The sequence below is a fragment of the Calidris pugnax genome, unplaced genomic scaffold, assembly GCF_001431845.1.
Source record: "Calidris pugnax isolate Ruff unplaced genomic scaffold, ASM143184v1 scaffold76, whole genome shotgun sequence".
Taxonomy (NCBI): domain Eukaryota; kingdom Metazoa; phylum Chordata; class Aves; order Charadriiformes; family Scolopacidae; genus Calidris; species Calidris pugnax.
In genome coordinates this window covers 2,262,257-2,289,950 of record NW_015090827.1, presented here as the reverse complement: position 1 = coordinate 2,289,950, position 27,694 = coordinate 2,262,257, and the positions used below count along the sequence as shown (strand labels likewise).

The window sequence follows — 27,694 nt, the reverse complement described above, 5'->3', positions numbered from 1 at the left end:
AGGCCCTGGGCAACCTGGTCTAGTTGGGGGGGTCCCTGCTGACTGCGGGGGGGGCGGACTAGATGGCCTTTGTAGGTCCCTTCCGGCCTGGGCAATTCTATGATTCTATGATTCTGTGAATTCTTAATGCATGTTGATTTAATTCTTCAGGTCAGCTTGACTCAAATTAAGGCTAAAGAACGATTAGCGGGGTTTCTCCACCCAACGTTACTCTGCATTTAGGAAAGAAACCCTTAAGGCTGCTGGGACTTTTTCATCATTTAAGGGAAATTCTTTTCCTAAGTTGATGAACAAATGCCATAATCTGATCTCAGATCCAACGGTCTTTGAGTCCCAACCCCTCACGAGAAGCTCTTGGGTCCAATATGACGAAATTAGTTTACAGCAGAAATGGGAAAAGCACTCAAGATTCCCTGTTTGAGTTTCACACAAAACCCCCACTGTCTTCCCCATGAAAATGGCTGGTTTTCACTATCTTCAAATGTTTATATTCACTTTTTTATTTATATCAAGTTCCCATTTTTGGTTACTATTATTGACTGACATCCCAACAAATCATGCAATGGGAAAAATACACAACCTGGGGAGGACGATTCTTCAATAAAGTAGGCAAAACTCAAACATGGGGTAGAAAAATGCTGGTCACAGGTCATCTGGAGAGTTACCTGGAGATGGGCTGCGGGGAAACTCTGTCCCACCTGCAGTGTCATTCCCTGAGTACTGTGGAGTCCATCCTGTTATCTGGTACCGTGTGTCATGTGGGTTAGGGCATATATTATATTATCTCCACATCATATTGTCTACAGAGAAAAAAAGTTCCTGTCCTCAACAGTTGAGGTTGCAAGAAGTAATTTTTCAGCCCTGCCCAGCGCAGTCGTTAGAGGCACCCACTGCCCTTTGCCTGCAGAACTGATCCACAGCGCAGTCGTTAGAGGCACCCACTGCCCTCTGCCACGCAGAACTGATCCAAGAACCATAGAATTTCCTGGGTTGGAAGGGACCTTTCAGATCATCGAGTCCAACCATCAATCCAGCACTGACAGAACCCATCACTGGACCATATGTCTAAGCACTACGTCTACCCATCTTGATCTTGTCAAGCCAGACATCCTTCTGGGCTTCCAAACCATAAAGACACCCCTTAAGCCAAGACGTATTTCACTGTCACGCTGGAGAAGCCCCAACATGGAGAAGACCTTGCTGAAGCCAACCTGACCAGCAGCTTTTATAGCGACTGTGGAAATGTAAGGAAGAACTGGACGCTCCAGTAAAGACCGTCCATCGCCCAAACTGGTTCCAGGGCAAACACCAGCACAAAGCCACGTGATGCCATCAAAGGCAAGGTTACAAAATGCCTTCTGTCTTCACCTCTGCGTTCCTCAAGCACAGACAGAACTGCAAGTCCTGGAGAATGCAACATCCCACATCAGTCACGCTGGTTCCTGCTTAAATGCCTGAGTTATTTATCCAGAACACAATCTCTTCAGAGCAGATTCTCCAGACGTGAGCTCAACCAAGCCCTGCCAGACGCTATGACACGCAATCCTGCTACGAGAAGTATTAATTGAACATGCTCATAAGATCACCAAACAATTTACATCTCACCAAACACCGGGGACTCAAGAAATCAGTTCAATTTATGGAAGGTGGGGTAATCAAATGTAATTCAAATAAGCAAGGTGTCTTCTTCCTTCTTGGTTTGCAACCCAAATGAACGGGAATAAAATAAATGATCCCTAAATATATATGGTTGCTGGCCACCAGGTACTTACTGCGCTCCAACAACAAGGTGTTATATGTTATTTCAAAACTAACTTAACTATAAAATTGCCCTCTACAGTAAATTCTTCTTTTTTCTTTTTAATTTTCTGCTTTAAAGCGTGCTTTTCAGCCATTCCTTAGGCTGGAATGGAATCAAGGTCAGGTTAAAGTTGCTGAAAACTCAAATAAATAAAAAAATCTAAAGAAACAGCAAAAAGTACCTGTGACATTGTACAGTTTTTCGTTGTTTTTGCAAAGCTCCCCCCTGCACAGAACCGTAGGGGAATCTTCGCTGAACCTCACTTTCAGTATCAATAACAATGTATATTTGTACATCCTTATTGGTATTAAAGCAAATAGAAAAGTGTAATTATTTAGAGCTGGCTTTTTCTCTAACATAGCAACAATTTGATACCTTAAATGCAGAATGAACTGCCTGTAATTAGTAGATGCTCCTTGCCCTCTCTAACGGATAGAACTGTTAATCTCTGCAGAGGTTGCCATTTGAACTCTGGATACTTCAAATATCCCCCTGTAAAAGTGTGTTAGTTGAATTATCCTGGTAAATACTGGAGGTTCCTGTGAGTTTCATTTATGAAACCCTTGTAAAATGCAATTCTACCCTGAAAAATATGAATTACCACCAAAGACTGCATATCTACTGTCTAACCCAACTCGTTTCTTCATCCTAGGAGAAAAACCTTGTTCTTTGCTAACAATTTTGCAAACTCAAACCAGAACAAGATTAAAGTTCTGTTTTCAGTTAATCTCCTGTAATAACAATTGGGCACAGAACGTATTTGGAAGGGGGTTGGTGATAAATTTAGCAAATATGTTGAACTTAATATAATCAAAATTGTATAATGTTATTTTTACTCCTAATTCCTACTTTTATGTCTTTATTCCTAATTCCTATTATTTAATTATTTCCTTTAATAATTGTTTAAAGACAGAGAACTGGAACATCTCAAACACAGGTATCTATAATGAGAAACTATAAAACTGGGAACAAACAGGCATAAGGTGCAACATGAAGAAAGACTGCAGAACTGAGAGAAAGCAGAAATAAGAAGGAAGCAGAAAAGGATTCTAAATTTTTATTAACAATGCTAAGTCTTAATTTCCCACCATAAAAAAAATCATTATTATCTTATCTTTTCTTCTATCCCAACCAATTTTAGCACTTTTGCATCTGCTGAATTTTAACAGTTAATATCTGCCAGTGCCAGGAAACATGACTAACTAGGCCAGATTTATTTTAATTTTTTTCTTTCCTGGAGTATGTATGTTGAGAGATTAAAAACTTGATGAAAATTCCTATAGCAAGTAACCTGTGAGCCAGGAGAAGGGTGACTGAAACTGCAGGCAGCTCCTGGCTCCCAGCAACGCACCCGCAGCCCCACACCAGAACCGAAGGACAAGTCAATATATTGCAAAATGAAGAGAGAAGCCTGATAAATGCTGACCATGGAGTCGTTCTGGAACTTCAGCGTCGTCCAAAAGCACAAAGTACTCACGTTTGTTTTGCCGCTACCTTCTTTCCTGATGTAATACAAAATTCAGCTATTAACTGTTAAAATTCAGTTATCTATGGAAGCCACTTGAACTGGGAATGAAATCTTTGTACGTGGGGCAATAATTTTTAAATAACTGGGATGCAAATGCTACACAACCCCCTAGAAAATACTCTTTTAACAGAGCTGGAGTCAGGAGGAAAGGCTGTATTTTAGCTTTTCAATACAGCCAGGGAATGTACAAAGAAATTAATTTTCTATTAAACTTTAATTGCATATTGAAATAAACAGTATTTAAATAATCCATTTTAATTTAGCAGCTACGTTTGGTCGATGTAGTTAGTGACAACAAGATTTGAGCTTTCCTGCTCCCAGGAAAAAAAAAATAGCCTGAAGACTTTTTGGGAAACTGATGTCCTGAACCGGAGGAGCTTAAAGAACCTGTTTCTGTCCCTCCACGTCTCTCCCTCTGGTTCACAACCTCTGCTATTGTAGAAGCTCCAACACAGTAACCTGCTACGGCACAAAAAAAGATGACATTTGCCCCAAGATGGTAGATTTCCATAAAGCAGAACTTCTAAAAAACAGGGATAATACTGCATTCTCTCATTATTCTAACAAGTGTATGAAAATCCCAGGACTTGACCAGGAATGGGAGCTGTCTGCTTAAGAACTTAGACAATTCAACACAGAAGAATAGTTAGAAAATATTTAGCAAACGTGGTTTCCCCCAAAAAAGTCAATAAATTTTTCAGCGAATTGGGACAACTGGGAAAAGCTGCGTCAATCAGGAGTTATTGTTTTGAGAAGAAAAGGAAATTTCTCCTTGAGCAACTGAGGCAGTCAGCAACGTCCACAAAATATCTCCCTAGAACATGAACATCAGGGGGAGGAAAAAAGAGGGAGGGACTACAATTTCCATCTACAGTAAGAGGAAAGGGAAAGGAAAGGATCTTGGGTTTGGTTTTCAGAAAAAAAGCTAATTCAGTACAGCGAGCAGAAAAGAATTACTACTCTGAGCCCTGGTGAAGCTTCCTCCAGTGATACCTGTGAACAACGTCCCTGGAGGTGCTTCCAGCAGTTTTCTTAAGTAGCCAAACCCCTGGCTCTTCCTAAGGCTCTCTGTCCTCAGCTCAGGCTTTGAGATGCAGGAAAAACCAAGCACGATGGCTTTTTAAGCAGTAAAGGATCCAATAATTAATTAATTACATAAAAGGAAACAAATAACAGTCATCTCGTTGAATCAAGGTGGATTTTTCAACCTCCTGGTTCTCTGTGTAAGGAAGATAATAGGACCATAATTAAAAGGAGGAAGAGCGCTGTATTGGATTTTAAAATAGATTTGTTTTTATCAAGCAGGTCTATTAATTGCATTAAAACACCAGAAAAGTTTCCTTAGAATTTGTCATAGTGTGGAAGGAAAGAAAATAAATTTTCAAACAAATAATTTCCGTTTTATCTCATAATTTTAAAAATGCTTTAGAACAAAATTGGTCCATGTGCTACCCAATGCACAGCCTCTCACAGGTCTGGTACAACTGAGGAGGAGTGAAGTGCTGGGGATTTTTTCAGGCAGGAATGGCAGCAGCAGCACGTGCCAGTGAAAGGCTCAGGGCACGGCGATGGGGAGTACAGAAAAACCATCAGAAAAACAAACATTAGCACTTTGGTCTGAAACAAGACAGTTTCCATGTCACATTTCCTTTCCATTAATATGGTCTGCCCACTGCTGGCTGCATTTTGGGGGGTTTTTCTCCTGAAAGTGACAGTGAAACCAACCTAAAGACCTTGGTATTTTCCTTACTTGGCGTTTATGGTAATTACCCTGAGCTGCCCCACACGGGTCCTTCCGGCACCGTTTTCCGCTAATGCATCGTGTTGTAAACACCCCATCGGGCTGTTAGAGCTTGGGCTCCTCCAGGGATGTATGATCTACATCGCCTTTTAGATCAATTTTAATATTTGGAAAGCCCAGAGGCAGGAGGACTGACCAATCAATTTGTTGACAGCAGCAAAGTGAACCAGCATCACCGGCTTTTAGTCCAACCTCATGGGTTTGGGCAAGAGATACAGGACAATCGGTAGTTTTATCTGGGGATTAAGTGAGTCAGAAGATCCCCAAATTAGAGAAAGGCTAAAAAATCCCAGAATGCTATGGGGTTGGAAGGGATTTCTGGAGATCACCCAGTCCAACCCCCTGCCAGAGCAGGGTCACCCAGAGCAGGTCCCACAGGAACGTGTCCAGGGGGGTTGGAATGTCTCCAGAGATGGAGACTCCACCACCTCCCTGGGCAGCCTCTGCCAGGGCTCTGCCACCCTCACAGCAAAGAAGTTCCTCCTCATGTTGAGATGGAGCTTCTTATGTTGAAGTTTGTGCCTGTTCCCTCTTGTCCTGTCCCTGGGCACCACTGAAAAAAGCCTGGCCCCATCCTCCTGACACCCACCCTTTCAGTATTTATAGGTGTTGATCAGATCCCCCCCTCAGTCTTCTCTTCTCCAGGGTAAAAAGACCCAAGTCCTTCAGCCTTTCTTCATCAAAGAAATGTCCCAGGCCCCTCATCATCTCTGTAGCCCTCTGCTGTACCCTCTTCAGCAGTTCCCTGTCCTTTTTGAAATGAGCAGAATATATTCCTTTATTAAACCCTCACTCTCAAAATGAATTCCCAACCAGGCCAGTTTCACCATGTTATGAACTTTTCACATGTGGGTATGTTTGTTGCTATTGAGAGGCACTAAACGATGAAGAGATACCATCCGTGTGAGCTGGTTTTGTCTCCTCCAGGAAGGAGGGATGCTCCCATCTCTTTGTTGCATTTACGTGTATTGGGTGGCCAGACAGAGCACTCAAACCCACTCTAAAAGACTGTAAAGGCTTCCCTGGGTCTTGTAATGAAACCTCAGCTGAAGTTAAACAAAGGGTTTAGAGGTATCTCACACTCGCCAAGAGCTACATTACTGTTTTTTTGGAAAATGAACTGTTTTCTAAGTTCGGAGAGGAAGTTGGTGACGACCACGTTAATTCACATCTCTCCATTTCCACTCCAGTTCCCCGCATCTAAAAATATAATACTTCCCTTTAAGAAAAAAGACAATTGACTTAGCATTCTACTCATCCTTCTTCAAAGGTGATGTTAAAACTTCACTTCCTACAGCTTACCATCACACACAACAGTTGAGTGAAACATAAGATGTTTCTCCTGGCAGTCCCAGCGTTCAGGGAGAAGAACCTGCCTGATGACCTGCTACAGACCTATTCTGGTCCCTTCTAAGACTGGATAATTTCATTAAGTGATTATTGCTTACATACCCAATTAAGAAGAGAGAAAATATGGAACAACACGCTTTAAGGGCTTTGTAGGTAAAAAAGAAGATCTTGGAATTAATATGACATATGACAAGCAATTAATCCAACCAGGCCACGGCTAGAATTCCAGCCTCATCCTTCTTCAAAGGTGATGTTAAAACTTCACTTCCTACAGCTTACCATCACACACAACAGTTGAGTGAAACATAAGATGTTTCTCCTGGCAGTCCCAGCGTTCAGGGAGAAGAACCTGCCTGATGACCTGCTACAGACCTATTCTGGTCCCTTCTAAGACTGGATAATTTCATTAAGTGATTATTGCTTACATACCCAATTAAGAAGAGAGAAAATATGGAACAACACGCTTTAAGGGCTTTGTAGGTAAAAAAGAAGATCTTGGAATTAATATGACATATGACAAGCAATTAATCCAACCAGGCCACGGCTAGAATTCCAGCTTAGGAGAGCTTAAAGAAAAAAAAAAAAAGCCAATCTAAGCAGTAACATTTTCTACAGAAACAATATCTTATCAAAAAAAAGCAAACTAATCACGAGCATCGGCCAATAATTTTGAAATATAACCCCCCTACAGAAACAATATCTTATCAAAAAAAAGCAAACTAATCAGAAGCATCAGCCAATAATTTTGAAATATAACCCCCCTCCCTTCTCTAAAGCAAATGTAAGAATTTAAAATGATGCCATAAATCCAGCCCAGAACATCCTTCTCGAGTCTTAAAATCCAGGGCCCTCTGCCCTGTACACTGAGACACACAATCAGTACCAGCTCCTTTTCCAGTAACTTCTCAAAACAATCCAGTCAGCTGAGCTTCACTGAAAACTGGGCAATAATAGGTCTGGAAGAATAAATTAATTTTAATGTTATCTTTTTTCTTAAAAAATAAAATAAAATCAGCATCTCTGCTCATTCTATCAGGAGATGGGCTCCAAAGGGTATCTTAAAAGTCCATCACCTTCAGCAATACTTGCTAATGTCTCTAAATGAGTAAAAAGAAAGTTATATTATTCCCCCCTCCGCCCTGTGCACCCACACCTCCCATTATCTCCTCCTTGATATTTTATATCTCATATTATTTCTGTCTTTCCAATTGACTAATCCGACCCCTAACCAGATGCCAGGAAACTCTTATTTACCTCTGTTCAGAATCCTTATACAGCAGCTTTACAAAGGATCAATTTAATAAGGATATTATCTTCCAATTCAGTTATAAAAGCATTTTTTTCTAATTTCTTTAGGTACTTGCCAAAACCAGTGCCCACCGCTATCTCTATGCAGAAAACCATAGATGATTTTAAATTTACTTCAGGAAATGTAGATTTTCTCTCTGCTCCATTCTGGGTTTATAGCAGCAAATTACAAAAAGAAAGGGCACAAGGACCATACCAGAACTATTGCAATTCATAAAGAAAGCTACGTCCTGTGATGGTAAGAATCACAGCAAGGTATATAATTAAGAGTGGCTATAACAACAACATATAAATTAGATAATTATGGATTAAGCAATCCCTTGGGGGATTCTCTCTTGCCCTAGAAAATGCGTAACAAGCTCCTTAGATAGAGGGAGAAATAGGACTATAAACACAAAACAAAACAAAAAGAACACCCAGCAAGAGAAAAATCTTAATTTACAATCTAAAGACAGCTTTTCTTTTTGGTAGCTTATTTTAATACAGTTACTGGTAGAGTTTTCACCCATTAAATCTGCTGATATCTGCTGGCTCAAAGCACATGTCAGATTCTCAGGATGCGCAATATCAAATAAACACAAGCTGCTTCTTAAGGTGACAGTGGGGAGACACAAACCACTGCAGCTATTATCAGAAATGAAATTTGTTGTTGTTGTTGTTTCTTACATCAATTTAATAATCCCAGGTGTCCCGGACACCAGACATACAATAATCTTCATAAATCCTAATTCACAGCCATACCATCTGTCAAAATATTTTTTTTTTTATGCCTCCTAATAGATATGGTGCATAATTGCTCTCACAGTAGGACAAAAATACATGGTTGCACTAATTTGCTTTACCAACGGAACAGCTCATTATCAAAAATAAGCCCACCACGTCACCAGGGTTTCCTGCACTCTTCATATATCAAAACTAACCTTCCCATTCTTTTCTCTAACCCTGAATTCCCAGTGAGAGCAGATAAAGATTGAATTATCTGGAAATTGTACTATAATAACAGAAAACTGGCAAGCATGATGAAATAAAACGTAGTATCTCTTTCTATTACGATGGCCTTGCAGTTAAAATTAGCAGCTTTGTATTTCAGTGTCACAGAGAGACTCCTTTAAGTTCTTGGCCCTGCGGGGCCCTAAGGATTTTGGCCCCAGTCCAGAAAAGCACTTAAATGTGCCTCTGACTTCTAGTTCCTGAGCCTGAAGCAACCTCAGCAGGATGGTACGTGTCTGATTAGACCCAGAGCACTAATTACCCTGCAGGACACTGCATGTGGGCATTGGGAGATGACCCTCCCAACCTCCACCCATACCCACCAAGATGGAGAAGACACTGCGTGGGTCACCATTCAAAGCAGGAGCTTCTCTTCCCACTCTCTGCAGCAGAAGATGAAACGTTTGGGCTAAAGCTGGCCTTTGAGAACACCCTTCCTCCAACCAGTTTCTAAATATCTGCAGTTCCTCCAACACACATGCAATATCAAACCCTCCCAAAATAACGCAGAGTGCAGGTGGGGCAGTTGTTACAAGAGGTTCTGTCATCTCTTGCTCGTTGCCAGGAGCTGCTCTTGGTGTCAACTTTTATTTGTGAGTTTCAATAATTTATGCAAGATTATACAAAAAATAGGTATTTGAGAATTCAGTGATTGTACAGCAAACAAATCCAGTAGTACCCAAGTAAATGGGAAATGCCAAAGATGATGTCATTCACCAAAAAATACTCCAGAAGATACTTAAAAAAAAAAAAAAATCAAACTCAACCTCATTTCCCTTTTGAATGAGGAAGTGACCCATGAACAGAGTATTACTTCATTCTTCTTTCAATCACATTTCTCTTCTGTTCAACTCCACATGACCAATTTCTGACACTACTTTGCAGCCTAACAAATAGATTTTAAAGCACTCTGTCTATGAAGTATTCTTGTCTTCATGCTAACAAGTTTGTTATTGCAATTAACATTCTATGTCTGCACGACATATCGAACATGAAATACAACGCTTTTCCAGTTTTGCTAAATTGGTAGAGTTCTCCCACAAATTTATAAAAATATACTCATACTGCTAAGAGGAACAATTATACTCACCACTGCAAGGAGCAATATTGCTTTTTTAATGGCCAGAATTACCCATTTCATTTCCATGATCCTTGGTTACTCTATTTAATTTGAGAAACTGAGGACTCCTTAGAGTAAACGTAAAGTCAAAATACTGAAATCTAGACTGGAATTAATAACTTAGATACTACCAAATGCTGTATCTTAATTTAACTGTTGTTGTCACAAGCCAGTTTATACAAGTATTTTTGTGGCATATATGTCTTTTAAAGGAAAATTTTAAATAAATCTTTGTTTTATTTTTTGCTGTAATATCTGATAGTTTATTTTGAAATCTTTGCTTCTTTCCTCTAACTCATAAACACTTAAAATCTACACAAGATCCTATTTTCCTGAAATTCCACAGAACTGAACAAACCACTGACGCTGCAGTAACTGGCAGCTCCCAGTCCCTATTGAGAACATCACATTAAGGGAAATTCTGGCTGTGCAGGAGGTAACCACAGCATCAGTTCATTACACTGCCCCAAAATTCTCAGATGCACAAGGAGACTAAAATTTTGTGATTAATTGTAACTCATTTGTATTCCCACATTATCACAGAATCATAGAATGGTTTGGGTTGGAAGGGACCTTAAAGTCCATCCAGTGCCACCCCCTGCCCTGGGCAGGGACACCTCCCACCAGAGCAGGTTGCTCCAAGCCCCCTCCAACCTGGCCTTGAACCCCTCCAGGGATGGGGCAGCCACAGCTTCTCGGGGCAACCTGGGCCAGGCTCTCACCACCCTCACACCAAAGAATTCCTTCCCTACATCTCATCTCCATCTTCCCTCTTTCAGTGTCAAACTGTTACCCCTCATACTATCACTACATTCCCTGATAGAGAGTCCCTCCCCAAGGAGGAAATCATAAGGGAAACCACTCATTACTTACATGAATTAAAAGATTTATGTATTGGATGTAGTGTTTAATTTGAAATTAAAAAAGGAGACTACTGATCACGCACAGGTGTTGACCCATCTTAAAGATGCAACATTATCTGATAGGCAACAACCAAGGGACTTAGCAATAATAAATATTAAAATTGAGGCATTGAGGAGAGAGAGACAGAGACTCAGTTAGTTTCAAGGCTAGAAAGGAGAAGGAGAAAATATAGGTTAAGCAAAAAAAACCCCCACCTAACACCCCAACAGCACAAAAAGTCCAAGCAAAATGTCTTATAGTTATCTTGCAAATATCTAAAACTACATGGCAATGGAAAACGGGCTCATACTCATCACAAAAACATTTTCAGAGGAGATGGAGGAGAAAATATGTGTCATCACATGCAAAAATATTCTCAAAAGCCCTCTTTGGTATACATGGATTAAATACTAAATAAACCAGATGAAGAAAAAGAAGGCCAGATTTATGGCCATACAGTGCTGAAACAGAAAGCAAACACACACTAATGACAGCCCATTATACTCACACATCTACAGCACGTTACTTACAATGGTGGCTGTGGAAATAAATGCCTTATGTAAATGTTTGACATTTTCCATTACCACTCACCACGCTAACCATTGGGTAACATTCCGCATACAGTTTCATGCTCACACCTTTCAAGTACAAAAATACAGTGCTCAGCAGCACCTACAGCCCAGCCACACTACTATTGCTTTTCCAAATCAATATTGGTGGCCTTGATAATATTGCCTTCTAATTCCTAGAAATCCTTCTCTTATGAGAGCTGACAAGGAAGGCTGAGCACGTTCCCAGTCTAGGGAAGATCCAGAGCATTGAATGTGTTGGAACTGCCTCCTGCAGGACATCTGGGCAACCTGGTCTGGTAGGAGGTGTCCCTGCCCAGGGCAGTGGGTTGGAACTCAATGATCTTTAAGGTCCCTTCCAACCCAAACCATTCCATGATTCTATGATTCATGTATCTTAAATGAGCTGCTGTGGAATTTGCATCAGGTGTGTGTAAGGAAATAGTCTCCTACCTGTGCAGGTTGGTTGTACATCGGTCTGGTCTCTGGGAAGGAAGTTTTATCCTTTGACTCTCTACTTTGATCATCAATCGTGTCACCTAGGAAAGGAAAAACACACCTATTAAATTACAGAAATCCTTCATAATTTATACGGAATAATAAAAACTCTTGAGTTTTCCTAAAATCAAATTATACAATTTCTTGGGAAAGGGGGAACTCTGTTGCCACATGTATATGTTACAATTTTGAACATGAGGAAAGAGAAAAACATTAAGAAGTGGTCTGCAAAACCTTTGAATAAATCTGTGGCAATTAGTTAAGGGGAAAAACTCAGAGAAAAAAAAAAAAAAGGAAAGAAAGAAAAAAAGCAAGGCCCTTATTTTTGCACATTTCAAGACAATTTCAATTCTAATGCTGGCAAAGTGACAAAGGAGGAGACACGGTACGAGCTTCTCAGATATTATAAAACAAATATCCACCTCGCCTACCTTCTCCCATCTTCTCTGTCGGTGGGAGGGTGTAAAAGAAGTTGTAAAGATTTTGTGGATTATCTCCTTCTGCTGTTAGTGCTACTCAGCAAAGAGTTTGTAAGAAAGATGAAAAAGCTTAGCAATATGAAAGATTTAGGCACAAAAGTCTGACTTTATTTTTATTCGAACTGACACCGCTTTCTGGAGTATTTTGAAAATCTGTATCCTTAAAGAGGCAATTCTAAATGAAAGGGTTCGAGTTACTGGAGTTTAACTCCTTTGGTAAACCTGTGTTTTTGGCTTTCCTGTTGCCTTTTCTCCAGAGGTTTCTCTGGCAGGAGCTTCTGGGAACAGCAGCCAGCTCTGCCCATGCCTGGAAGCCAGTGACGCTTTTCAAGATCTTTTTAAAATCTATATAAAATACTCCAAAGCACTTGGATTCACACCATCTCATCAAAAAAAAGGGAGGGGGGAAGAATAAAGGAGATGAAAAGTCATTTAATCTTCCATTCCACCGCACAATATGGTGAAAAACAAAATTTGTAAGCACCTGTAAGACCATGAGGTAACAGCCATGAAAATAAACTATGCCAAACCAACCCTTTTCATTTGTAATGAAGTAAAAAGGCCTACAAAGAAAAATTATAAGAGGTCTTGGACTCTGCAGTGAAAGATTGCAAAGGCTTGGGGAGATGTGAAAATGGCTAACAGATACCTGAAGAGGACAGCAAGGCACATCTTCGGTGTGTTTGTTGTGGATAAAAGTGAAAACAAGTTTAAATTATATCACTAGGATAGAATAGTTTTCCATATAAATCAGTATTTTCAGTGTATTTTTACCAGTTCCCATCTCGAATATCCAGACAGATTAGTCAGCATTATTTCTACCAGCCCAAATAATGAATTAACTCTCACACACTTCCCCAGCTCCACCAGTCCCCAACCTTCCCAACCTTCCCATAGCTGACCCATCTTGTTGAGCCTTTTTTTTGTCCACCTTGCCTTGGTTTCCCATTGACCTAAATTCTAATATCTTTCCTTAACTGGAACCATAATTTCTCTTCTCTCTTCAGGCTCAGCCTTTCAAATGCTTCCCTCTGATCTGGCTTTCCCTCTTCTCCACTGCGACCCTGCAATCTCCTCTTCCCATCTACCTACGTGGTGGGAAGGTGGATGAAGGCAAACACCAAATAGACAGAATTCCTCAACCCTGATGTAAATAGGTCTATAATTACAATTTTGCCAAACCAAGCCACTGCAAACTGGCTCTAAAAAAAATTACAAACATATGACCTCAGTAGGAAGGGCTACCAAATACCCACCACCACTTCCCAAAAAAGTCTTTCATCGGAACTGAACAGCAAATATGTCCATAGATGAGGCCAGAGGGACCGCCGGAATCATACAGCCCAACCTCCTGCATGAATACAGGCCATGAGATCTCTTGAATTAATTTGTTTGAACTACAGCAAGTTTAAAGCTGTATTTTAACTAAGAGATAACAGACAAGATGACTCATTTAACAAAACAATTAGATTCTGGCTCATATATCCCTTGGTTTAAAAGCATTATGCAATATTTCAGTCATAAAACTCCTATTAAAAAAATACCTAAGTCATATACCTAAAAATGTCACATACCATCTAGATACTATAAGAATTAGAAATAAAGGGTGCTCCATGCAGTGTCATATGGTTCAAAAAGCAGCAGCATAATGGGTAATATCCATGGCCTTACTGGGAAAAATTTATCAGGAAAAAAATAATCATGCTCACTGCTGTGAAATATTCCCTTACTTATCAACAGAAAAATATTTTCAAGTTCAAAAAGAGAGCAGTAGATCTATTTATCCTACTGTCCACATGCTTCAAATCCTCAGCCCGGGAGGCTAAAAAGAGAGCAGTAGATCTATTTATCCTACTGTCCACATACTCAAATCCTCAGCCCGGAGGCCGTTTTTAAGTTCCATTCAGCCATTCCCAGGCCCAACAAAGGTCAGACGTACGTTTCTCCTTTCCCTGAGCTGGTGCTGGATTTACATCAACGTTCTCCGAGTTCCACCAATATCTCAATTTTTCCAAGGGCTGCAGCCAGGTGTTGTGCAGGAAAGCAATACTCAGCCCAGCCTTCAGTAGGTACTATGTCCATCCCCACCTCAGACCTCAGAATTTTTGGTTTCTTCAGAAATCTGCCTCCAGCTGCCTATCTGGATCTCAGCAAACTCTCGTTGAGAAAGGTTCAACCACAAGTTTGGCTTCTACTCAACAAGGAAGTGGGGTTTCTATTTATACCCTTTCCTCTTCCAGCATTTCGTTATCCTCACGCTGTGCAGTCTCTCGACCAACAGACAACACTTAAAAGTCTATCCCACCCTCACTTTAAGAAATTAAAACTGATTGTAAATATACGTTAGAGTCTTCTTTAATTGAGATTGCCATTTGTCCTGGTCTGTGCCAGAACCCCGTGAGACTGAGAAGCAATTGCATGCCATTTGTCCTGGTCTGTGCCAGAACCCCATGAGACAGCGAAGCAAATGCCTTCAACCACAAGTTTGGCTTCTACTCAACAAGGAAGTGGGGTTTCTATTTATACCCTTTCCTCTTCCAGCATTTCGTTATCCTCACGCTGTGCAGTCTCTCGACCAACAGACAACACTTAAAAGTCTATCCCACCCTCACTTTAAGAAATTAAAACTGATTGTAAATATACGTTAGAGTCTTCTTTAATTGAGATTGCCATTTGTCCTGGTCTGTGCCAGAACCCCGTGAGACTGAGAAGCAATTGCAACCCAGGGAGCAGTAACCAGCCACCCAACGCACGACTTTTCGAATGTCACCTTCAGCTTCAAAAGGAAAACAGCTATTTTCCACTATACTTTAGTTAGTGGCTTAACTCTTTGTTGCCCGTCATTATCTTCTTTATCCTGCAAAGAAATGGCAAGAACAAAGAGAATTCAGGCTTGAAACCCAACACAGTTGGGTGTGAGGAAAAGACTCTGTGGAAGCATCAAGTTTTTCCTGCAGTTTCTTGCTTTCTTGTAAATCTTCCCCTCTCTCCCCAAGAGAAGGAAGACAGCCAGGCCAGGCACACTGATTTTAAGGGGACACCAAATTGTGCTGGTTTTACGAGATCGAGACAATTAACAGAAGACAAAGGGAAGAATTTTAGAAATCTTTGCTAAGGAGCATAGAATCAAATCATGGTTTGGGCTGGAAAGGCTCTTTAAAGACCACCTAGTCCAACAATGGATTGTACATAATTATAGCAAAATATAATAAACTGTGAGCAATTTGGTGATTGACAGCCCACCCAATGATCCATCTGAATCAAATAAGGCACTGGTCAGTTGCTGTCTTCTTCAAGGGGAGAGATGGGGCATTGGTGGTTCTCCTCTTAGCAAGGGGATTACCATTCTATCTAGCATTAGTGTTATGAAACTTACACATTCGTCCTCATTAGCTTCCACGTGCACACACGGCCAAGACATAACAGCCTTATAAGAACATCTATAGTTGGCAAAACAATGAAGTCATCCTAGTTTCAGGTCACCTCATCCTGGTTTCATATTAAAAGCTTTTCGTACCAACAGCAGTTTCATTTCAACAAGCTAATAATACCCCCTAAAAATCCAATATATCAGCAAAAAGATTCTCCACAGCTGCAACTTCCAGGAAAACAGGAGTTTAAGAGTTTATGTTGCACAAGGGTGACTGAGAAGGAAGTCTGTGTAAGCCCGTGTGAAGGCACATGGTAAGTTTTTGGCAGCCTTATATTGAGGCTAGTCCAGCCTGCAGATCGGCACAGGAGTAACTTCAAAGTGAAATGATGTTCCTCAGGTGCTTCTCCAGCTGAATTTTGAGTCTCCAAAGATGGAGATTCCACAGCCTCTCTTATTTCTATCTATCCTTCTACTGTGAGTTACCTCCAGGTCCACAGTCATATTCAAAGAAAGCTGTAAAACTCATTTATGAGTCAGGAACCCCTATGATGAAATCTGATTTTACTTTGGTTTTAACTTATGATATTTCCTGTCAAAGAGAAAGAAATGCTGAGGATTGATCTCATTCTCTCTTAACTGGTGTGACGTACTTTCACACATGAAAGTACTTTCTCCTCAGTGATCATAGAATCATAGAATGGTTTGGGTTGGAAAGGACCTCAAAGATCACCGAGTTCCAACCCCCCTGCCATGGGCAGAGACACCTCCCACTAGACGTTGCTCAAAGCCCCATCCAACCTGGTCTTAAACGCCAGTGAAATGTGCATACCAGCCTTTCTAAATAGCCCACCCCTCACCACAGCACAGAGGAGGTCCAGCATGCATTAAAATTATTTGCCTGTCAAAAACTGAGGTGCTGCTAGGCCTAATATTTGCATATGAAGCTTGCTACATAAATGCAAATCGTCTTAGAAAACAAATAATGCAAATTTAAGCTGGTTTCCTATGGAATTAGATTTACATGACCAACCTTCTGTCCCTGATAACGCAGGAAAACGTTATCAAACGTGGCTGAACCTGGCACAGAGACAGAAGACTCAAAGACGTTGGCAGAATATCATCACCTGCAGCTGGGTAGTAAAAAGAGATCAGGAGTAATGACCACGTTGAAGGAAAAACCCATTGCTCTTTGTTCTTCTTGGCCTGCTAAGCAGGTCAATTGGCTAGTAGGTCAATACTGCTGTGGTTGGCCACCGGGAATGAAGGCAAAGGAGACCACTATAATAATGCAGAGAAATAGCCAGGGGTATTGGGGCAGGACAGAAGGACTGGGAGAGCCTCAAGAAGGTCCATGATAAACTGAACTTCATCATTTCTCCCGTGTCAGGGAATGTCGTGTCTTATTCCATCTTGATAGCAATTCAGGTACGTTTAAACAAGAAATAAGTTTTACATAACAAAGAAAAGGGGAAAATCCCACAGAAAAAAATGTAAATTAATCATTCAGCCTACCCATATTAGGGCCACTTACATCTTAGTCCCACTCCCTCCTGTGGGACACGCTGTGAGGGGCAGATGTGTGAGCAGCTGCCTACAGCATTCATGTCAGTTATTAAAAACTTCTTTTGTCAAATCTTCTAGAAACTCTGAAAGTACCGGGAAGCAGAGGTATTTTCTAGACGGCAGCCTGGCAATCTTAAGTCACTGGACAATCTATATTATGTTAATTATTTTTACACTCAACGCTGCTTTTGCATTTGTGTCCCATGCTTGCAGACTATTCCTGAACCCAACATATTTTGTTTTCCTAAAAAGAAGCATAAATTCTCTGTTTGGATTTTGTGTAGCAACAAGTACAAGTTTATAAACACACCTAAAATTCTTACACAAAGCTTCTGAATCTTGAAAAAAAGGAAAACCTACATCCAAAAGCAATATCAACAAATTCTTCAATAAACCAAATGAAATATCTCTGCCTCCAGAACTCCTCGAAATATTATTTTTGGTTTACACTGTTAATTCTATTGTGTTATTACCATTTTCTGATCTACCTTGGTCTTAGGAAGGGGATATGAAACCAAAAAAACAACTAAACAAAACAGTTTAAGACATAATAAATAAAATATAATAAATAATAAATAAATAAAGCATAAATCCATTTAACCTGCCTGCAAATATGGCAAAATTCAGCAGAGTAGCTAATCGGTGGATCAGACCTCTCTAGTGAATAACCAGCTCCACACAGATGATTAAAGAACTACATAATTTTATTTATTTATTTATTTATTAGAGCACACAGGTCAATAATGTGGATTAACTAGGATTAAAGTGTTATTTGCCGATTACTTTTGTGCTTTAAGCTGGTTTAGTAGTTCTAGGAACTTTATTTTAAAGCCAGCTTTGTAGAAGAAACTCTACTATAGAACTTCTTGTTTACTTCTGACTTGTGTGTAAACAGCATGGAAATGTTCACTTCAACATATTACTGTTAAATCGTTCGATTTTAAAACGTTTCTAACAACTGCTTGGATCCTCAATTGCATTTTCATATTACACAAAGGTGGTAGAGGAGATCTGTTAGGAAAAAAAAGATTGAAGTATCAGCACAGAAAAGCATTGGCAGAATTCTTTAAAGGTATCCAAAGAAGAGGGCAGAAGTTATTTTGGGGGGAAAACGAAATGAACGAGAATTTCTGAATAGAGGTATTTAGTTTACAAAGTTTAAAAAAGCCTCCTCTTTCCAGGTCCTGTGGCTCTTTACCCACTTGCTGAAGGTGAAGCTCCCAGACAGGTCCGCCCTGAACACGTCATTTTTCTGCAGAACATTTTCATGCAATAACATGATTAGAATAGAATAAGTATCTGTTTCAACACCACGACACACTGAAAACAGACAAGGCCACCCTACAAAAACAAACCGTGTACATCTGGGAACTCCCTTCTGGCTACTATTTGAAGAACTGTCAGTCAACCTGGAGCCTGAACACTATTACCTAAGGGGGAGTTTTCACAACCTGGCTGAGTCAGGCTGAGTGGGTGCTGCCAAAAGGAGCGGTCCTGCCTCTCCCCCCAGCCCTGGTGTTCCTGCTCTTTCTTCTTCTGTGGCTCTCAGAGTCTCCTGAGGTCTCCCAGGCCACCTGAGATCACCAAACTGCTTAAAAAATATAAATACATACTCTTTTTCCTGCTGGGTTAGTTTTCTGCCAGCTCCGTGAGCTAAATCACAGATGTCAGGTGAGCCCCAGAGCTGGCATGAGGATGATGGAAAGCAATTCTGCCTCCAGAAGAAGCAAGATGCTCCATTCTTCAGATGGTGAAGTGGCTCAGCCATCCCATGGAAACAGACCCAACCATAGCAACAGTCCTGCCTTCCATCGTGGAAACAAAAAAAAAAGGCAGTATTTCAGATCTAAAGGCAGCCTCAGATCTAAAGGTAGCCTCCACTCAAGACATCTAGACATCATACAAATCAATAAAAACCCAAACAATTTATTATACTAGGAAACGCTCCTTTTTGTTATTATCAGTAGGCTGTAGGAAACTAGAGATTAATGACTATTTTTAATTTTCTTCCTAAAGGGTCAGCAGTGCAACTAGCTTTCTGTCTTCTGCTTTCTCCTCGGGAGAAACTTGTTTTCACTTTTACTGTGGCAGCCCCCGGGACTCCGAGAAGTGAACACCCACTCCACAAAGCCCAAGGGCTGTGTCCAGGAGCCATCTCTGGAAGTAAAACAGCAAGAGCCCAGACAACAGCTCTTTCAGGGCTTCCATAAACTGGCTTTAATAATTACTATGGCTAAGTAATTTAATGAAAAATCTGAACTTTTACTTGACCAATGCGAAGAATCCACCCCAGTATTTAATTTCTCGGTGGTAGAGCAGTAAAAAAGTAGGTAAGGTCATGCCAATTTTTATAGATTTTGTTTAAGACGCAGTTACATGAACCTTGAATGTGAGGAATTTTGCAGATATGAGACCTGAAACAACCACACTGCTATTCTTTCCTATTTCCAGCCATATTCCTTCCTACCTCCATTTTCAACTCAGTACTCAGAAAAAAGCACAGACCAACCATGTCACCCTGCTGTCTCCCGAGGAAACAACGAACCAACCCATCCCACACACCACGGGCTGTGTTACCAGATACCTATTTCACTGGTTGGAAACTGGGAGATGAAATTCTAGGTCACAAAGACCTGAACTCCTGTATCTGACAAGCAGCCGCTCCGGTAGATTAATGATTTTCACAAAACAAGAGAGAATTCACTTTCCATGATGCAATTACTGGTTTATGTGTCCTCCACTCAGGAACATGTCCTATATTCAGAACCCAAAATCCTCCCACTGTGATCAGCCCACTATCATTAAGCAGCCTGATGTGCAGAAAAACTAGAAGGGAAAAAAAACATCTAGGGCCATGAACACAATATTACACCATTTTCTTCCCTACAGACACTACCTCTGTCTGGAAGACAACGGGGTTTGTGTTTCCTTTGAGAAGAGGCGAGGACCACAGGAGGAGCACCCGAGGTGAAATGATGCCTCCATTGAAGGAATGGGGTGAGAGCAGGGGCTTTGCCTTAATCATGGTAAGATCCAAGTGGAGTCCCCTGGACTTGTGTTTATGTTGGATGAAGGTGTAAGAGAGAGATACTGAGTCTCTGCTTGAATTTACTTCTGAATTCTAAATTCTTTTGTTATCAGGGAGGGGAGCCACAGGATGAGGGGGAAGGGTTTGACACTGGAAGAGGGGAGATGGAGCTGAGATGTGGGGAAGAACTTGTTTGGTGTGAGGGTGGTGAGAGCCTGGCCCAGGTTGCCCAGAGAAGCTGTGGCTGCCCCATCCCTGGAGGGGTTCAAGGGCAGGTTGGAGGGGGCTTGGAGCAACCTGGGCTGGTGGGAGGTGTCCCTGCCCAGGGCAGGGGGGGCCGAACTGTATGATCTTTAATGTCCCTTCCAACTTGAACCATTCTATGATTCTAAATTAATAAAAAACATTATAAAAAGTAACCGAACTACAAGTGTGTTGTGAAGCGTGATTCTCTTCTCCCCATCTGCTGCTTTAATCATGGTTGCAATCAAAAGTAATGAAAATACAATGCATCTTAGAATTAGTGGCTCTTTGTTACTGTCCCAGAATCCCAACTTAAAAGCTCAGGACAGACCACAGAAACATTACTGCTGCATTCATACCCAATCAAACCTTCCCAAACCTTTGTCACAAGAGGTCTCATATTTAAGAAAGGGGCTCTCAGCTGCACTGACGTGCAAATAATGACATTTTTTCACCACGTTGCTCCTAATGCACAAGTGCCAGGTGAGTACATCCAAAGCCCAAAGCCCCAGCAGCACATCAGAGAACGGAGTTCAAAAAACAACCCGACCACGATCTGATCTACCACGTGTGAGTTTAAACCATCCCAGCCCTACCACCATTCCCAGGGGTCGGGCAGGAAAACAGGATTATTTTCTTATCTCGACCCAAACGGCATGGATTTATTTACCTGTATTAACCTGAAACAGGGCTGTTCTCATCCAAGTTCTGTGATACCTCCTGTCCTCCCAGTTGCTCCCCACAAAACTAAGTGTCATTTTGTGCTAATGGGTGACAAGTGAACCAGAAAGGCCCGAATGGCAGGGATCCAGCTGACTCATTAATACCAGTGTAACGGATTAACCCTTTTACATTGTCTCCCTCTCCCCCCTCTTTCTGCCCCCCCAATTAGTCAGCATCAGAGAGGGTTGAGACTCCACACATCGGAAACATAAAATGGGACAAAGTGTTTGAAAACAAAGGATAATATCTCGGAGCAACATCATGTTCTGCCACAAGGGCTGTTATCTTCAGATTAGTTGGGAATAGTATTTTTTGGAAAAAGTTAAGCTAAACTTTATGTAAAAAGGCAGCAAGAGAATGGAATAGCCCTTCTGGAAAGGGTGAAACATTCTAATCTGTATAATTAATCCATAACTTGTGGTGTATATAAAGAATGTATAGTTCAGCGTGAAGCATACAACCAGCCACTCCAGGCTCAAAATAGTTATTAACTGTGACTATAAAATTACTACAAAATGTTTAAAGTCAACCTTTTTTTTTTTTTAACATATGGTCAGCACTTTCTGATTTGTGATGCGAAACAAGATATTTTTGGTTTAGTCAAACACTGCTATTTAGAAAAATCCCTTCTAAAACAAAGTGTCAGCCTGAGGTTTTACATTAGATGAGATGGAGCACTGATTTCCCCAATACTTACCTGCTTTAAAAAGTTTTTCTCGACGTGTAACTGCCATAACTGCCACCAAAGATTAATGACTCCTCTCAGTGCCTCTGGGAGCCTTCTATTCCATTTGATAAATTACAGGCGTCTTTCTTTCTTAAAATAGGTAAATGTATGAAGATGTGATGTATATACATACACTTCGACAGCCAACGCATCCCAGGCAATTTGAGAAAGAGACCTCAATTATATTTGGAATAATGTTACTGGAGAAGTGGGGCGTTTCTCCATGTGCAGTTATGCACACACTCCCCTAAAACCTGGATTATTGCACTGTACAACTTGAACGGTAACGCTGAGGACTTAAATTCTGTTTTATGCAATATATGTAAGAACAGCTCCATACATAAAATCTTTCACTGCGGAGTAAATTCTTGCCTGTATAAATGCTTCTCATCCTTTTAAATAATTCAGCTACAGTTCAGTGCATGTTTTGCTTTTAAGACATCCACCCAGCATTTATATTTGCTTCACATCGCCTGTCCCAATTACCCTACAGCTGCCTGGCAGGGCAGAGCTGAGCTGCCCATCTCCAGCACCACCAACCACCCCGGAATCTGAAGTTCTTGATTCAAAAGCGAGGGGTTTTGTGAGCTGAGCTAAAACCACCGCAGCTGCTCCGTCTCCCAACCCAATGGCCATTCAGCCGGGAAGAATGGCACCGCCTCGGAATTGTTCTTCCGCAGAGTTTGCACAATAAAAACAAACCCCACCACTTCCAAATTTTCAAAGACTTTAAAAAAAAGAAGCAAAAAAAAAATAAAAAAAAAAAAAAAAAAAAAAAAAAGTCTTCACTATTCTGGAAACAAGTGTTTTCTTTTTACTCCCGAGCTTTTGATTTCGACGTCAGTGTTTCTCTCTATGAATAAAAAACAAAACCCAACCCAAGCCCTCCCCCAGGCACACACACACCACATGGGGGCCTGGAGATACTTTTCATGACCATCTCCAGCAAGTCTGCAGATGTATTAAATAGAAACTGCAATTCTTAACTCTAAAAAAAAACCCAACTTGCCAAGATATGGCTAATCAGCTGATCACTACTAACCTATTCAGTGACAGGATAACTCATGGAAGTAATAACAATAATAATTTTATTTATTATTTTCACATATTTTTATAATATTTTATTATTATCCTCCTCCTCCTCCTCATTATTATTGATATACATTAACACAATGATAAAAAAAGATGTCATTTCCTTCATCAAGACAAAAAAAATCAATCAACTCCCCATCACCTGCTCTCCAAGACCATCCGTTTCCCTGCACCATATAAAATAAAACAATCTCATCACAGTCAATGCAATCTCAGCACAGTCAAATTAAGGTGGAATACGCAGTTTGGATGAAAGCCATCTTTAGTACAACTTGCAAGGTGTAGCTTCTGCATGTGTCACCTCATTTTTTTAGATAACTGCAACAAAAGGTAGGTGTTCCTAATAATAAAAACCGTAAGACAGGCAAAATACACCCCTAAAAATGATGAACCAGAACCAAAACTATAACCTAATAACACTTGCTTACTGTCAGGCTGTATATGTCCAGGAAACACTCTGCAGTTAAATTTCATACTTCAAAAATAGTGAATGGGTACTCTGATTTTTTGTTTTTAGTTATTTGGCTACCTGAAATTTATTTGATGTTTTTCACAGAATCACAGAATCTCCTAGGTTGGAAGGGACCTTTAAGTTCATCTAATCCATCCATAAAAAAAAAAAAACCAAAAAACCCCCCACACCATCACACCCCCACACCACCAACCAGCACTAAACCATATCCCCGAGCACCGTGCCAAGGTGTTTAAATTGACTCATTTCCCACTAATGAAAAAAAAAAAAGCTGAGCTGCATTAAGGATTTTTCTTTAAAATCTTGTCTTTAGCTTCTCTATCACCATTTCATTTACTTTGCCTTTATCCTGGGCCAGATTAGAAACAGCAGGTTAAGAATACACTAGACATTACACAAGGCTTTAGAATATTAGAATTTTTAGCATATAAAAGGGGAAAAATCAAAAAACTTAGTATTACTTTTCATTCTACCTTGAGGAGTTGGAAGAGGTTTGATTTTGTGCTGCCAAAGAATGAGGATTGGGTTTAGGCTACACGGATCACTGCAGCATTTTACAATGATTACAAGCAAATTTGACATATTTGTAACTTTTTTGGTGTAGTCTGAAAGTAATAACTCAGGGTAACAAACTAACATCACTGAATATATTTGGAGTATTTCTTTACAAAACATCTCAGTATTTTAAGAACTCGTTGCTGGATTCAGCTTCAGAAGTCAACACATTCCATATGAAAAGGTTAAGAGATTTGTAAATTGTTTTTAAAGGTTTTTTTTTTTTCAGTCTGTTCTGTAAACAAAAAAAGACACTGTGAAAAAGGAAGAGAAAGCGAATGTTTATCTGCAAATGATCATTTTCAATTTCAATAATATTACTTTCACTTTGAAAAACTTATATTTCATAGTACAGAACTGATTTGTTTGGGGCTTTTTGGGGGGTTTTGTGTTTTCTATGGACAAGTTCTGACCCTAAGAAAAATAAGGTTTCATAATGGTCTTCCCACAGCTCCTGTCCCAAAGTTATTGTGCCACTTCCAGGTTGTTTTTTGGTTTTTTTTAAAGTCTTTGAGGCAGTTAAATTCAGCCCAACTTTTGAACTTCTTGAAGCTAAACTATAGTTTCATTTTAGAAGTTACTGCCACGCTTTATGATCACTTCAGCCAAGACTGCATATAAAATAGCGTAAGGACTGAATAGTCGTACTTCTAAGAACAAAAGTTAATCATTGGAATCTATATTTGATTTTTTACTCTAGTATATACATGTATCTGAAGGAAGAATCCTGCCCCACCTCCAGTTTTCAACTGGAGAAGACAGGGAAGACACAGGCTGTTTGGAGGCCACACAATGTTCCGAGGAGACTTCAACTCGTCACAGCACGACCAACTCCAGGTCAATGGACCCAACACCCTGGTGTTCCCCAGCCCTTCCTCTAATAGGAAAACCTCCCTGAAATTCAGGTAATACTGTAACCCAGTCAAGAGACAACGATTAATTTTTTCCCCAAAGTACAGTTTCCAGCAATTTTGAGGCCAGATTAAGAATAAGAAAAGGCAACTGAACTGTGGTCAACACAACGCACTCAACAGACCCTCTTTAGTCTGGTCTTCTAAGAGGAATAAGAACTCATTTCAACCAAATAACACAAGTGTCTAAGTCTCAAAAATTATTATACCTTTACAAATTTCATGAAGGTGGCAGCTGTGCTAACAGAAACCAAGCTTCCAACTGCAGGAAAGCCTTCAGCCAAGTTTTGCAATAAATCCCGAGAAAAATCCCTAGAAGTCAGGACTACAAGAATTCCACTCCTCCCAGAAACCTATTTTGGGTGTGTTTTCAGGATCACTGACATTCGAGGAGTAAGGAGAAAAGAGGGAAGGAATGAGTGGACCGACATATTAAGCCTGTATTAACTTTTTTTTTAGCTTCTTCAAAAAGTCATTTCTCATTGTGATACATCCCCTAATAATACCTACTTTAAAAAGTTCTAGGATCTTTGTCTTTTCCAAGGTCTCCAATATTTTTATAAAGAGGCAAAATGACTTATTTGCTGGCTGTTCCTCCGTTTTGAATCCTCATTTTCAGCCACAGATGGGCCAAAGCCTCGCACCAGCAGGAAAACATCTCACGTGGGTTCATCAGGGGAGAAAACCATTACAAGATTTTAATGGGAAAACCAATTTGATGTCTATTATGTGTGTGTATCACACGTCAACATTTTCTGATGGCAACTGAGTATTTCTAGATGGGGAGAATGAGAAAATTAAAGTCTAATCTTTAATAATCTAATACATGTTTCATCAAGAACATTAGTCTGGAGGTTTTTAATTAAAAGACATGCAGTATCAGCTTTAGGATGCAAATCAAAGAAAGTTGTTCTAACCACAACAGAATATTACGAAATTCCTTCTGTAGCTTTTACTTTTGGTGACACTCTCCAATGCACTCAGATGGAAGACCTGCTCCTACAGCCACGTCAGTAAAATAAATCAGGTGACATTCCTGAAATTAAAGTCTAATCTTTAATAATCTAATAAATGTTTCATCAAGAACATTATCTAGTCTGGAGATTTTTAATTAAAAGACATGCAGTATCAGCTTTAGGATGCAAATCAAAGAAAGTTGTTCTAACCACAACAGAATATTACGAAATTCCTTCTGTAGCTTTTACTTTTGGTGACACCCTCCAATGCACTCAGATGGAAGACCTGCTCCTACAGCCACGTCAGTAAAATAAATCAGGTGACATTCCTGAAGGGCTCAAAAGAAAGCTTATATGGAAACTAAGGTCAAAAAATCTACTTAAGACGTCAAAACTTTTTTGAAGCAACATCTTCAAATACATATACTTCATACATAGCTGTTTCAAAAAGAAGCTAAACTTAGACATTTAGGTATGTAAAATAAAAACTAACCACAATCAATAGACTTTCATGGACACCAAAACATACTTTGCATATACAGCCATCGTTGTGTTAGTCATTTAGAGGGTCTCAAAGCTCATACTGGGTATCACAAGGCTATAAAGTATTTTTGCTGAAACCCAGACTATTTAAGATTGACAGGGATTCTGTGACAAAGTGCAAGGCACAACCTGCAAAGTCCAGATCAAAAATAAGATCAGAATCAGAAATAAGCAGACCTAACAACATTTCAAGGGGTGAGAGGGAGTGTTTGGATTCAATTCCCCCTTTGATAAACTACTCTGGGAGTAACAGAATCAACTGGGTACCATCACAACCTCTGTTAGGAAGTAAATCTTGATAAATGTTTGAAACAAGCTAGATACATTGTCATTTCCTATCAAAAGGAATAAAATCCCAAGCATTTCCCTCCCACTTAGTATTACTGTATTTTAAGGTTGAGTCCTGACTGAAATAATCCAGGATTAAAACCGTTTAAGTCACATGAACCCTTTTTTTCCTCAATAATCTGCACTTCCATTAATTTGATTGATATTGATATTTGGAAGAGTATAATACCCTCCAGATTCAAAAGCTACAACATGCTTTCGTTACGAAAACCCCTTGTAAAAGTCCTCTTCGGTATGGACAACTGAAAGAAAAGAGATAATTTCAGGAGGCCACAGATTGACTTCGGTACCACCACACTAATATTATCAATAAATGGATATACATGGCAAAACACCACCAGTTTCTTCATGTTGCAATGGAACATTTTCCATCCTTCATAATATAACTTGTGTGTGAAGGCTTCGGCCCATGTTCTGAGAGTCACACTCCTGGTGAGCTTTCCACCTTCAAATTTCATGAAGACACCCATCACCCAGCCTCACCGTGACCTCCTTCCTCTAGTATCAGTTCGGTGGCCAAGTGGCTTCCGTGCACTTTCATTCCCACTTCTCGCTACATCTGCAGCGTTTCAGAGAACTGGCAAGGGCTGATTTTATCACACGCATGTTTTAGAGATTAGAGAAGTGAAGTAACACGCGGAGAATCAGCCAAGTGCTGCCTGCAAGCTCCCATTTAAGCGATAAAACTTTTGTTCTAAGTCTCTTCAGTCTGACAAAGCCATGCAAACATCAAACTGCCGGATTGGAAAGGGCTAAATGTTTTAAAAAAACTGTATTTTATGGTATAGCAGAAAAAATGCATGATATTGCTGC

At 40.2% G+C, this 27,694-nt stretch overlaps 1 protein-coding gene across 2 annotated transcripts in view; it reads right to left on the bottom strand.

The window, feature by feature from the left end:
- UMAD1 (UBAP1-MVB12-associated (UMA) domain containing 1) overlaps nt 1-27,694 on the bottom strand; it is a 62,885-nt gene that overhangs the window by 1,950 nt on the left and 33,241 nt on the right. For both annotated transcript variants that reach the window (XM_014940297.1, XM_014940296.1), the window contains exon 3: nt 11,824-11,909. In XM_014940297.1, the coding sequence (XP_014795783.1) occupies nt 11,824-11,909 (86 nt within the window). The remainder of the gene's footprint in view (nt 1-11,823; nt 11,910-27,694) is intronic.